The sequence below is a fragment of the Chiloscyllium plagiosum genome, chromosome 25 (genome assembly GCF_004010195.1).
Source record: "Chiloscyllium plagiosum isolate BGI_BamShark_2017 chromosome 25, ASM401019v2, whole genome shotgun sequence".
NCBI lineage: Eukaryota > Metazoa > Chordata > Chondrichthyes > Orectolobiformes > Hemiscylliidae > Chiloscyllium > Chiloscyllium plagiosum.
Window position 1 is genome coordinate 3,612,328 of NC_057734.1, and position 12,593 is coordinate 3,624,920.

General features: G+C 41.4%; 1 protein-coding gene across 2 annotated transcripts in view; it reads right to left on the reverse strand.

Moving 5' to 3' along the window:
• Window positions 1-12,593, reverse strand: part of LOC122562514 (phosphatidylinositol 4-kinase alpha-like) — a 176,126-nt gene that overhangs the window by 17,430 nt on the left and 146,103 nt on the right. For both annotated transcript variants that reach the window (XM_043715377.1, XM_043715376.1), the window contains 4 exons: window positions 7,900-8,067; window positions 7,125-7,178; window positions 5,442-5,562; window positions 3,007-3,136 (listed from right to left, as the gene is read on the reverse strand). In XM_043715377.1, the coding sequence (XP_043571312.1) occupies window positions 3,007-3,136; window positions 5,442-5,562; window positions 7,125-7,178; window positions 7,900-8,067 (473 nt within the window). The remainder of the gene's footprint in view (window positions 1-3,006; window positions 3,137-5,441; window positions 5,563-7,124; window positions 7,179-7,899; window positions 8,068-12,593) is intronic.

Sequence of the window (12,593 nt, forward strand, 5' to 3'; positions counted from 1 at the left end):
TTCATCCAGGTAATAGGTAGTAATCTCCAGACTTGTGCTTTTTAGATAAAACAAAGAACAGTACTGTACAGAAACAGGCCCCTTGGCCCATCATGCCTGTGCTGACCATGATGCCATACTAAACTAACCCCATCTGCCTGCACATGGTCTGTATCTCTCTATTCCCTGCCTGTATATATGCCTGTCTAATGTTGCTATCATACCTGCTTTGATCAACTCCTGTGGAATCTCCCCTTCCAGGCACCTACCACCTTGTGTTAAAAAAAAAACTGGCTTTGAACATCTCTTTTAAACTTGCCCCCTCTCAGCTTAAACCTATGCCCTCTAATATTTGACATTTCCATCCTGGGGAAAAGACTCTGACTATCCACCTAATCCTTGCCTCTCTCAATTTAATATACTTCTTTCAGGTCACTCCTCAACCTCTGATACGCTCATGAATACAATCAAATTTTGTCCAACCTCTCCTATACCTAATACATTCAAATCCAGGCAACATCCTGGTAAATCTCTTTTGCACCCTCTCCAAAACCTCTGCATTCTTCCTTTACCATGACAGCTAAAATGGCGCACACTACTCCAAATGTGGTTTAACTAAAATGTTCATGTCCTCTGCAAACTTACTAATCAGACAACCGGCACTTTTATCCAAATCATTTATATATATTACAAACAACAGAGCTCCCAGTACTGGTCCCTGTGCAACACCTTTGGTCACAGACCTCCAGTCAGAAAACGATCCCTCATTTACCCTGTGTCTTCTATGACCAAGTTAATGTTGTATCACTGGGGGTCTCACATAACTTAATGTGACCATGTGATGATGGACAGGCTTTGGGGACTAAGGAGGTGAGTTACTCACCACAGGACTCCTAGCCTTTGACCTGCTGTTTTTGCCACAGTATTTGTATGATTTGCCCAGTTCACTTTCTGATCAATGGCAACCCCCAGGATGGAAAATTCAATGATGATGATATCACTGAATGTCAAAAGATGATGATCAGATTCTCACTTGTTGGAGATGGTCATCGCCTGGCACTTGTGCAGTGTGAATTTTACTTGCCATTTGTCAGCCTAAGTCTGAATATTGTCCAGATCTTGTTGCAATTGGACATGGACTACTTCAGTACCTGGAGAGTGATAAATGGTGCTGAACATTGTGTAGTTATGAGCAAAAACCCCCCACTCCTGACCTTCTGACAGAGGGGTGGTCACTGAATCGGGTGAAGGTGGTTCGGTCAAGGACCCTACTATGAGGAACTCCTGCAGAGATGTCTAACGTCCAACTATCACAACAATCTTCCAACAATCTTCCTCTGCGCCAGGTATGACTCCAACCAGCAGTGAGATTTCCCTGATTCTGACTAAATCCAGTTTTGTTTGGGCTCCATGATGCAACCTTATTACCAAGGTTGTAATGGAGGGGGGGGGAAGAACTGAGCAGCCCTGGCCGGACTCAAACTGGGCACCACTGAGCAGGATTTTGCTGAGCAGGTGCTGCTTGATAGCATTGCTGATGACATCTTCCATCACTTTATTGATGATCGAGAGGCTGATAAGGCAGTAACTGGCTGAGTTGGATGTGTCAAAAAAGCACTCACTTCTCCCAATATCAGGTTCTTCATCCCTGGAACTGTTCTTGTAAATCATTTCTGCACTGTCTCTAACGCCTTCACATCTTCCCTGAAGTGTGGTACCCAGAACTGGACACAATACTCGAGCTGAAGTCAAACTCATGTGCTAGGTAAGATCACCACAACCTTCTAGTTCTTGTGTGTTCTATGCTCCTAGCTTGTATGCTACAGGCTAACATCTGAAGGCACATCATAAAAGTATCATCAAACAACCCTTGACACTGAGCCTCATTTGGATATTGGGGGACCGAAAGCCAATCAAAGAAGCAGGTTTTAAGGAGCATCTTAAAGGAGAAAAGAGAGAACAAGTAGTTTAGGGAAAGAATTCCAGAGATAGGGCCCTTGGTAGCTGAACGCATGGACAATAGTGGTGAAGCAATTAAAATCAAGCAGCTAAAAAGGCACGAATTGGAACATTGCAGATATCTCGGTGGGTCGTGGTGTTGAAGCAGATTACAGAGATAGGGAGAGGGCAAACCAAGCCATAGTGATGTTCAAAAATAAGGATGAAAATTTTAAAATCAAGGTGCTGAGGCAAGTACAGGGGTGAAAAGTGAATGGTTCCATTTTCTGGCTCATGTGCTTGGCACCTAATCACGTATGGTACTGGATAGTCGACCATTCTAGTCTGCAACGAGCTTGTTCAACAATACCCCTGTGCCCTATAAGTTACCCAGCAGGCCGAACACAATCTGTGCCTGTGCCCAATACTGAATCAAGTCAATGATCTGATCAATTGGCATTATGCCCTTGAACTTGTTCTAACATTTGCTTGTGACTTAACAGAAAAACTACAATTGTGAAACAAAAGAGTATTAATTTGATTTGAATGGCTTGGTCCTTCGCAAGTGCATTAAATATAGCCAAATAGATAAAATATTCAAATAATAGATCAAGAATTTCCAGAAAGATGGTGGGGGGCTAACCAAGGTTGGGATGTGTGCTTTTAAACCCTTTTGACATAGAATTCCTGCAGTGTGAAAGTAGGCTATTCGGCCTATTGAGTCGACACCAACTCTCTGAACATTATCTGATTCCGATCCAGACCCACCCCCTACCCTATAACTCTGCGTTTCCTGTGGCTGATCCACATAGCCTGCACATCCATGGACACAATGTGTAATTTAGCATTGCCAATCCACCCTAACCTGCACATCTTTGGACTGTGGGAGAAAACTGGGGAGACACATGGGGAGCGCTTGCAAACTCCACACTGACAGTGTTCCTGGACAGGAAATGAACTATGGGTAAAATAATCCAGTAGTCTTTGTACAACCAAAGTACTCTTTGTTGACTGAAAGGTCAATACAACCTTCATTACACCAATTTGCAAACTATAATCAGAAGGGTTTTTGAGAGTTCACCATCTTACTTGATGATAGCAGAAACATTAGTGATCTTGTTGAAGAAATCATACTCTCGTTGGTAGAAGTCCTTAGCTGGGCCTGATAATGAACCAGTGATTTCTTCAATCAGTTGCTCCAGTAGCTCACCGATATCAGCTGCCAACAAAACAAAGGAACACCCAGTTGCTTTCACATTGAGAAATATGCCAGTTCAGCATTAAAATGGGACTTGCTCCAACCTGAAGCGAGATGGGATTTACCAGAGTTAGTAAACTATATAATTTATATAGAGCAGGATTACATCACAAACATAAACCCATTGACATCGTTCTTTGCTTTGATCTCTCCTCTCTCGCGTAGAGCTGCTGGCATCATACACCCATTAAAGAAACACCCAACCACCATTTTTTCCCAAGGTACAGTCAAACATCATTCTTCAACCTGCTCACCAGTTTTTGGGGTGGTTTATGGTGAACACACCCTTTCATTTTCAAATATTTTGCTTTGTCTTCATTTTCCCACCCCACCCAGACATTATAATGGAGATTTTAGAACAATATCATGCAGCTAATCACCCATAGGACTGGATAGCCGACCATTCTGGTCTGCAACGAGCTTGTCCAGCAACACCTTGCGCCCAATAAGTTACTCAGCTGGTTGAAAACAATCTGTGCTTGTGCCAATACTGAATCAAGTTGACGATCTGATCAATTGGCATTATGCCCTTGACCTTTAAGAACTCCATATAGTCCCATTAGACAAAAAGCTCATTTCCTTAGCATTTTTACATAACAAGTCCTTTTAGACAACCGACAAAGTAGTGCATTTCAGATATGAATGAGAGCAAGTGTGCATCTGAAAGACAACATGGCATCAAGGTTTTCACTTGGCCCCAGATTTGCAAACCCTTATGAAAGTGTAGTACCAGAACAGATCATTCCAAAAAAAACAAACAGATCAAGACTTGTACCATCAGGCTGATAGGACACAGCTTTAATCTTTGACGGATTTAGTTGGCATAAATGTTTGAGTATTTGAAGAAACATGACAGGACTTGAGGTATGCAATTTAATTCTGTCTCTGGCTGTTACTCCAGTATCTTGCTTTACAAAATAGTACTGGGATTCAAATGCTTTTATGAATAATGACAAGAAAAGATGTTATACAACCAGCTCAAACTTCTACCTGGCAACAAGTATCATTGACTTGATTACTAAGGGTGAAAGGGGGGGCCATGTGGTTTTAATAAGAAGACGAAGCAAGATTTTCCAACCTGTAAATAATGGCAACTGTACTGATGGTGTATAGACTGTTAGTCTCCAAGTCTCAAGGAGATATTAGAAATGTCAGATTGTATAAACACTTATACTTTTAACCTATTTAATTCCAAAATAGAACAAAGTTGGGGATCTAGAAGATAGCCTGAATACAAAGTAGATGGAAATCGGTGGGGGGAGGGGAGCATTGGAAACCATTGCAGGTTTGGATTAAACATTTTCCTGAAATATCTGAATCACTGAATCTCACAAACAGGTCAATCTACAAGAAGGTGTTGATCACCATGTGAAATGTTCATACTCAAATTTGAAGAGAGTGAATGCATGAAGATTTAAATAAGATTCGAAGATTTGTCTAGCTTTGGCTGAAGGTGTAAAATGTCCATTTCTCCCCGACTGTGAAAAATCAGTTCTGGGATTAGGCGTCATCCATCTGGAAAAGGAAAAGGAAAAGAATGGAAGCAGCTCTTGGAAGCCAGGAATTACCTTTGATTGGTTCCTGGAGGGTGAAGTGTCCACACTTAAGAGATGGAATAAAACATAAGTATGGAGGGGTTCTCAGTTGTTTTAGAAGTTAACAGGAAACGTTTTTGTAGCTTCGAATAAATGCAACTTATTCAATGTGGCTTTTAATTTATTTGCTAAGGTAAAAGGAAATCTGAAAGCTCGAGACATCTTACTGTTCGATCCTTTCGGTCAAGAAAGCAAAACAAGCCATTAACAAATACTTCAGTAGAAGTGAAACCAGAAAGTACTGGAGAAATTCAGGAGGTCTGGCAGCACCTCTAGAGAGAGGAACAGAATTTATTTTTCAGTTCTGTAGAGGAGTCACATTGGACTCAAAAAGTTAACTCTGTTTCTCTTTCCACAGATGCTGCCAGACCTGCTGAGCTTCTCCTGCACCTTGTGTTTTTATTTTTGATCTCTGGCATATACAATATCTCACTTTTGTTTAAATATCTTTCTTTTAATATGGACTTACCTGTAGCTCAATCACAAAAACCTACTATCACCTTCTCAAAGGAAGGAAAATGGGCAGTAAATCCTGGCCACATGAATGACACTCACAACCACAAGCACAGGCAGAACTAACCAAAGAACATCAACTACACAATTGGAGAAGGAATGTGGCAATGAATAAAGGGCTATCGTCCTTCATACAATACAGCGGTCTAAATACTTACGGTCCTTATGATTGCCTTCTTCATCTGTGTATATGTTGGTTTTCATGTTCCAAATAAACTGATGACCTAAAAGCTGAGACTTGGCTGCTGCGCATAAGATGTACTCTCTCACATATCCCATCTAGAACACATTTATAAGACAAACAGTGGGTTAATAGATCGAACACATGAAAATTTAATATCTAGAGGTAAGTAGTATTTGTAGTTCTACCAAATGGCATAATAGTGCAAAAGCATACTTGTTCCAGAGAAAGAAGCTCCAAAGATCTTTTCTAGGAGACAAAATGGAGTACAGAAAAAGGGATTGACCTGGGTGTAGCTGAATACCAGATGTCACAGAGTAGCTGAAGACAAGCTAAGTGGACGTGTAATGGTACACCGTACCAGCAGATCTCATGGCAGAAGGAGTTACTTTGCAGAAGATGCAATGATTCTTTAACATATATGAGCAAGACCAGATATCAACGTTCATAGTAAAAAGGGCAAAGTCAGAAGTCACATGGCACCAGGTTAGAATCCAACACATTTATTTGAAATCACAAAGTCACGTCACCTAATGAAGGAGCAGCGCTCTGAAAGCTTGAGATTTCAATACAATAAGTGAGAATGTATGCTCCAAAGCAAATCTTCCCAGGAATTGGGGTACAACTTGATTTAGTTTAGAAGAATGTGAGGTGATCTTATTGATACAAACGAGATCTTGCAGGGTCTGGATAGCGTGGATGCCTGGAGGATATTTCCTCTGGTTGGGAGACTGAAACTAGGAGACACAGTTTAAGAAAACAGGTCTCCTTTTAGGATAGTGATGAGGAGAATTTCTTTTTCACTTGCCAAGTTGTTAGAGCATGGAATTCTCTTCCCCAGAACATAGTGGGGGCAGTGTCTTTATATCTATTCAAGACGGAGTTAAACAGATGTTGTTGGACAGGGAAGGAAGGGGTTGTGAGAAGCATATAAAGTGGAGCTGAGATCAAAACCACTTTAACCATGAGCTTATTAAAACAAGGAACAAGGTTTAAAGGGCAAATCACCTCCTCCTATTCTGAAGCCCTATTTTCAACAAAGCCTGTCCACTGTGGCGAAGGATTCAATTTTTTTTTAGATTCCCTACAGTGTGGAAACAGGCCCTTCGGCCCAACAAGTCCACACCTCCCCTCCGAAGAGCAACCCACCCAAACCCATTCCCCTACCCTATATTTACCCCTGACTAACACACCTAACACTATGGGCAATTTAGCATGGCCAATTCACCTGACCTGCACATCTTTGGATTGTGGGAGGAAACCGGAGCACCGGGAGGAAACCCACACAGACACGGGGAGAATGTGCAAACTCCACACATAGGTTCCCTGAGATTTCCATAACGTGAACATAAGAAAGGATTGGTGGACAATTTAAACGAGATGAAGAATCCTGCTTTTGGATCATACCCTAGTGACAGAATTTTTTTTTCAGAAACAAATGCAAATAAATCAACTCTGTTGCATCAGAAGCAGGTTTGGAGAAACGCAAAAGTCTTAGCAACAGAAGGGAAAAGTCATTCTTTCTAGGTAAAATACGATAAAGCAATTTCATGAATTTCTGAATCTTTAAACTCAGTAAACAGCAAATCAAATAACAGTGTGAAGTAGCAAAAGACTTTCTTGCCTGTCTTTAAGAAAATAAAGTGAATGCATTCCTTACCTTGTCGTATCGGAGAGCTTGAACAATTTGCGGAATGTAGAACAGAATTGCATCCTGTTTGGGGAAATAAAGAGTTCAATGTATAGCAGGTCAGTCAAAATATATACCCCACAAATAGATGGAGCTGCACAAACTCGGAATGTCCACAGCTGCTCTTCTCAGCAATAAGCTCATAAGGTTAGGCATCAGCATACCCCAAACAGCACGTCACAATATGACAACTGTCAGTATGTCTGATTATGCACGTGTGGAGGAGAGGGGAAGAGGGGTACACTGGCAATAAAAGAAAGGAGTCTGCAACTACTATAATCTGCATGTAAAGACTCAGTGACAAGTTGCAACTCTCAGACTAACAGCTGGTTCAACAGAATCGCAGTATGGATAGCCACAGTTTTAATAGTAAGTGAAATTAATGTAGAAATACTTATAGATTGTATTAACTGTATTGAACTGAAACAATCATTTAAGATGCAATCCATAAAAAACAAACTCTGGTAGTTAAGTCGTACTTAAATGCCACACTTGCTGATTCAGCTAATTCGCAGCAAAGCAACAAATTACGGTTATCAGAATGCCAATTGTCTAAAAAAAATCACCAACTTTTCTCCTGTGGTGAATTGGAAAAAAACACCTCGATTATAATTAGAATGACCTGAAAAACTGCGACAGGACACATGTATGGTAGTTCCTGGAAGAGTGTGTAATATGCAAGACTTCCAATACATTCAATGCTACATTCTCTGAGCAGTTAATTCATAAACTATTCGCATCTTACCGGAGGAAATGAACGCAGCACTTTTACAGCATACTGTGCAGTCAGCGGATGTGGTGGATATAAACTCGAAAAGTAAGAGAGGGCAGTGGGTGGATCTGTAGGCGCCCAACACAAAATATGGCTCAGCTCTGGGGCATCCGCATCAATAGTATGCAAAGTGACCAGATGCTACAAAACAAGCAGGGATTATACACTTTAAACTACAAACAGGAAGCCAAGATTGGGTATCAACAATTTTACAAAAATTTACTTTTTAATTGGTTTATCATTGAAATAAAGAGAAGTCACAAGTTTAACAGATCCATTTTACAGTTTTACCAATTGCAGTTATACAAATTATTCCAAGAAGCTCAAAAATGTAATACATGAATACAGCACAAAAAAAACTATTTTGAAAACAAAAAAATGCTGGAAATCACAGCAGGTCAGGCAGCATTGATGGAGAGAAAGGAAATTAACGTTTCTAATCTCTCTACGGATGCTGCCTGACCCGCTGTGATCTCCAGCATATTTTGCTTACAATACAAATTCCAACATCTGCAGTAACTTCCTCATACAAAAAAAACTATTACCCACTTGTTTTTCATATTATTTTGCGCCTATTTTCTTCAACTATCTTTTAGCGATGTGCATTTCCATATGCATTCTTTAGTCCTCCCATGTAGGTTATCAACCAGCTTCTCACTTCTCCCACTCAACCATCAATGATTACTCTTCCCTTGCTTTCACAAATTCATCTCATCACATTTTGGCCAGTCACCAAAAGACAGAATCATAGAGATGTACAGCACAGAAACAGACCCTTCTGTCCAACCCGTCCATGCCGACCAGATATCCCAACCCAATCTCCTCCCACCTGCCAGCACCCGACCCATATACCTCCAAACCCTTTCTATTCATATACCCATCCAAATGCCTCTTAAATGTTGCTATTGCACCAGCCTCCACCACTTCCTCTGGCAGCTCATTCCCTCCACATACCACCCTCTGTGTGAAAAGGTTGCCCCTAGGTCTCTTTTATACCTTCCCCTCTCACCATAAACCTATGTCCTCTAGTTCTGGACTCCCCCACCCCAGGGAAAAGACTTTGCCTATTTATCCTATCCATGCCCCTCATGATTTTGTAAACCTCTATAAGGTCACCCCTCAGCCTCCGACGCTCCAGAGAAAACAGCCCCACCCTGTTCAGACTCTCCCTATAGCTCAAATCTTCCAACCCTGGCAACATCCTTGTAAATCTTTTCTGAACCTTTTCAAGTTTCACAACATCTTTCCGATAGGAAGGAGACCAGAATTGCACGCAATATTCCAAAAGTGGCCTAACCAATGCCCTGTACAGCCACAACATGACCTTCCAATTCATGTACTCAATACTCTGACCACTAAAGGAAAGCATACCAAACACCTTCTTCACTATTGTATCTATCTGTGACTCTACTTTCAAGGAGCTATGAACCTGTACTCCAAGGTCTTTTTGCTCAGCAACACTCCCGAGGACCTTACCATTAAGTATAAGTCCCGCTAAAATTTGCTTTCCCAAAATGCAGCAGCTCACATTTATCTGAATTAAACTCCATCTGCCACTTCTCAGCCTATTGACCCATCTGGTCAAGATCCTGTTGTAATCTGAGGCAACCTTCTTCGCTGTCCACTACACCTCCAATTTCAGTATCATCTGCAAACTTACTAACTGTCGCGCTTAAGCTCACATCCAAATCATTTATATGAATGATGAAAAGTAGTGGACCCAGCACCGATCCTTGTGGCAATCCACTGGTCACAGGCCTCCAGTCTGAAAAACAACCCTACACCACCACCCTCTGTCTTCTACCTTTGAGTCAGTTCTGTATCCAAATGGCTAGTTCTCCCTGTATTCCACGAGATCTAACCTTGCTAACCAGTCTCCCATGGGGAACCTTGTTGAATACCTTACTGAAGTCCATATAGATCACGTCCACCGCTCTGCCCTCATCAATCCTCTTTGTTACTTCTTAAAAAAACTCAATCAAATTTAAGAGACATGATTTCCCATGCACAAAGTCATGTTGACTATCCCTAATCAGTCCTTGTCTTTCCAAATGCACGTACATCCTGTCCCTCAGAATTTCCTCCAACAACTTGTCTACTACCGACATTAGGTTCACCAGTCTATAGTTCTCTGGCTTGTCCTTACCATCTTTCTTAAATGTGTTAGTCAACCTCCAGTCTTCTGGCACCTCACCTGTGACTACTGATGATACAAATATCTCAGCAAGAGGGCCAGCAATCACTTCCCTAGCTTCCCGCAGAGTTCTAGGGTACACCTGATCAGGTCCTGGGGATTTATCCACCTTTATGCATTTCAAGACATCCAGCACTTCCTCCTGTAAAATGTGGACATTTTTCAAGGTGTCACCATCTATTTCCCTACATTCTATATCTCTACAGTAAACACTGATGAAAAATACTCGCTTGGTATCTCCTCCATCTCCTGTGGCTCTATAAAAAGGCCGCCTTGCTGATCTTTGAGGGACGCTATTCTCTCCCTAGTCATCCTTTTGTCCTTAACATATTTGTAAATATCCTTTGGATTTTCTTTAACCGTGTTTGCCAAAGCTTTCTCATGTCCCCTTTTTGCTCTCCTGATTTCCTGCTTAACTATACTCCTACTGCCTTTATACTCTTCTCAGGATTCACTTGATCTATCCTGTCTATACCTGACATATGCTTCCTTCTTGTTCTTAACCAAGCCCTCAATTTCTCTTGGTGAAAGGGAGTACTGCCGATACTGGAGATCAGAGTCAAGATTAGAGTGGTGCTTGAAAAGCACAGCAGATCAGGCAGCAGGCAAGGAGCAGGAAAATCAATGTTTCGAGCATAAGCCCTTCATCAGGGATGAATCTCTCTAGTCATTCAGCATTCCCTACAACTTTCACCATAATAGGAATCTAATGTCTCTGGACTCTTATTATCTCATTTCAAAAGGCTTCCCATTTTCCAGCCGTCCCTTTACCTGTGAACATCTGCTCCCCCATCAACTTTTGAAAGTTCATGCCATATAACGTCAAAATTAGCCTTTCTCCAATTTAGAACTTCAACTTTCCGATCTGGTCTATCCTTTTCCATCACTATTTTAAAACTAATGGAATTATGATCGCTGGCCCCAAAGTGCTCCCCCACTGACACCTCAGTCACCTTCCCTGCCTTATTTCCCAAGAGTGGGTCAAGTTTTGCACCTTGTCTAGTAGGTACATCACATACTGAATCAGAAAATTGTCTTGTACACACTGAAGAAATTCCTCTCCATCTAAACCCTTAACACTATGGCAGTCCCAGTCTATGTTTGGAAAGTTAAAATCTCCTACCATAAACATCCTATTATTTTTACAGATAACTGAAATATTCTTACTAATTTGTTTCTCAATTTCCCTCTGACTAATAGGGAGTTTGTAGTACAATCCCAATAAGGTGATTAACCCTTTCTTATTTCTCAGTTTCACCCAAATAACTTCCCTGGATGTATTTCTGGAACTATGCTCCCTGAGTGCAGTAGTAATGCTATCGTTTATCAAAAATGGCACTCCCCCTCCTCTCTTGCCTCTCTTTCTGTCCTTCCTGTAGCATGACCAACTATCATTAGTATCCATACGCACAGATGAAGAGGGACACAAGATCAACAGAGACAATACATCCATCCTGGGACAGGCTAAACAAAGACATGCACGGGAATTCCTAGAGGCCTGACATTCAAACCGGAACTCTATTAACAATATATCGATTTGGACCCCATTTATGAACCTCTGAGAGAAAGAACTGGAAGTGATATCACCCACCACAACAGACCAAGACAAAAAATAGAAAGCTGGACAGAACACCAGCGCTTCATCGGAGGCTCACTGATAATATTACCTAACTTGGTGGTGAACCATCTGAGAACAAACCTACCAGCTCAGCGAGCAAACTTACAACCTGATATGTTGATATGTGAGAAGCTCAATAAAAATCCATGCTATTTCGAGATACTGTACTTAAGAAAAAGTCACACTGCTTAACTAGAGAGTGGGAAATGGGAGAAAATGATAGGGACTTCCTTCCGGAACAGTCTAACTCCCAATGCAGCATTCTCCAGCACAGTAAATCACAATTGCTGCAATGCAAAACTTAACAGTGTCTGCTCTTAGTTGGACTTCACTTACATGTTTCAAGTTTTTAAGTTTCTGTATGAGAGCACTGACAGTGTCACACTGAAGGGCAACTGGGCATCTGGGACCCTGATGAAGGGCTTTTGCCCGAAACGTCGATTTTACTGCTCGTCGGATGCTGCCTGAACTGCTGTGCTCTTCCAGCACCACTAATCCAGAATCTGGGACCAGTGTGAATGGAGTAAATAGGATATCTGCTTCAATAATTAGATTGAAGGTTTTTGAAATAAACATCGCAAAGACATAAAGGAATTACATAGCGTGTGTATTCAATGTCAAATCTGATATAGAGACAGCATAAGAGGTACAGTTAGTAAGTTTGCAGATGACACCAAAATTGGAGGTATAGTGGACAGTGAAGAGGGTTATCTCACATTACAACAGGATCTGGACCAGATGGGCCAATGGGCTGAGAAGTGGCAGATGGAGTTTAATTCAGATAAATGCAAGGTGCTGCATTTTGGGAAAGCAAATCTTAGCAGGACTTATACACTTAATGGTAGGGTCCTAGGG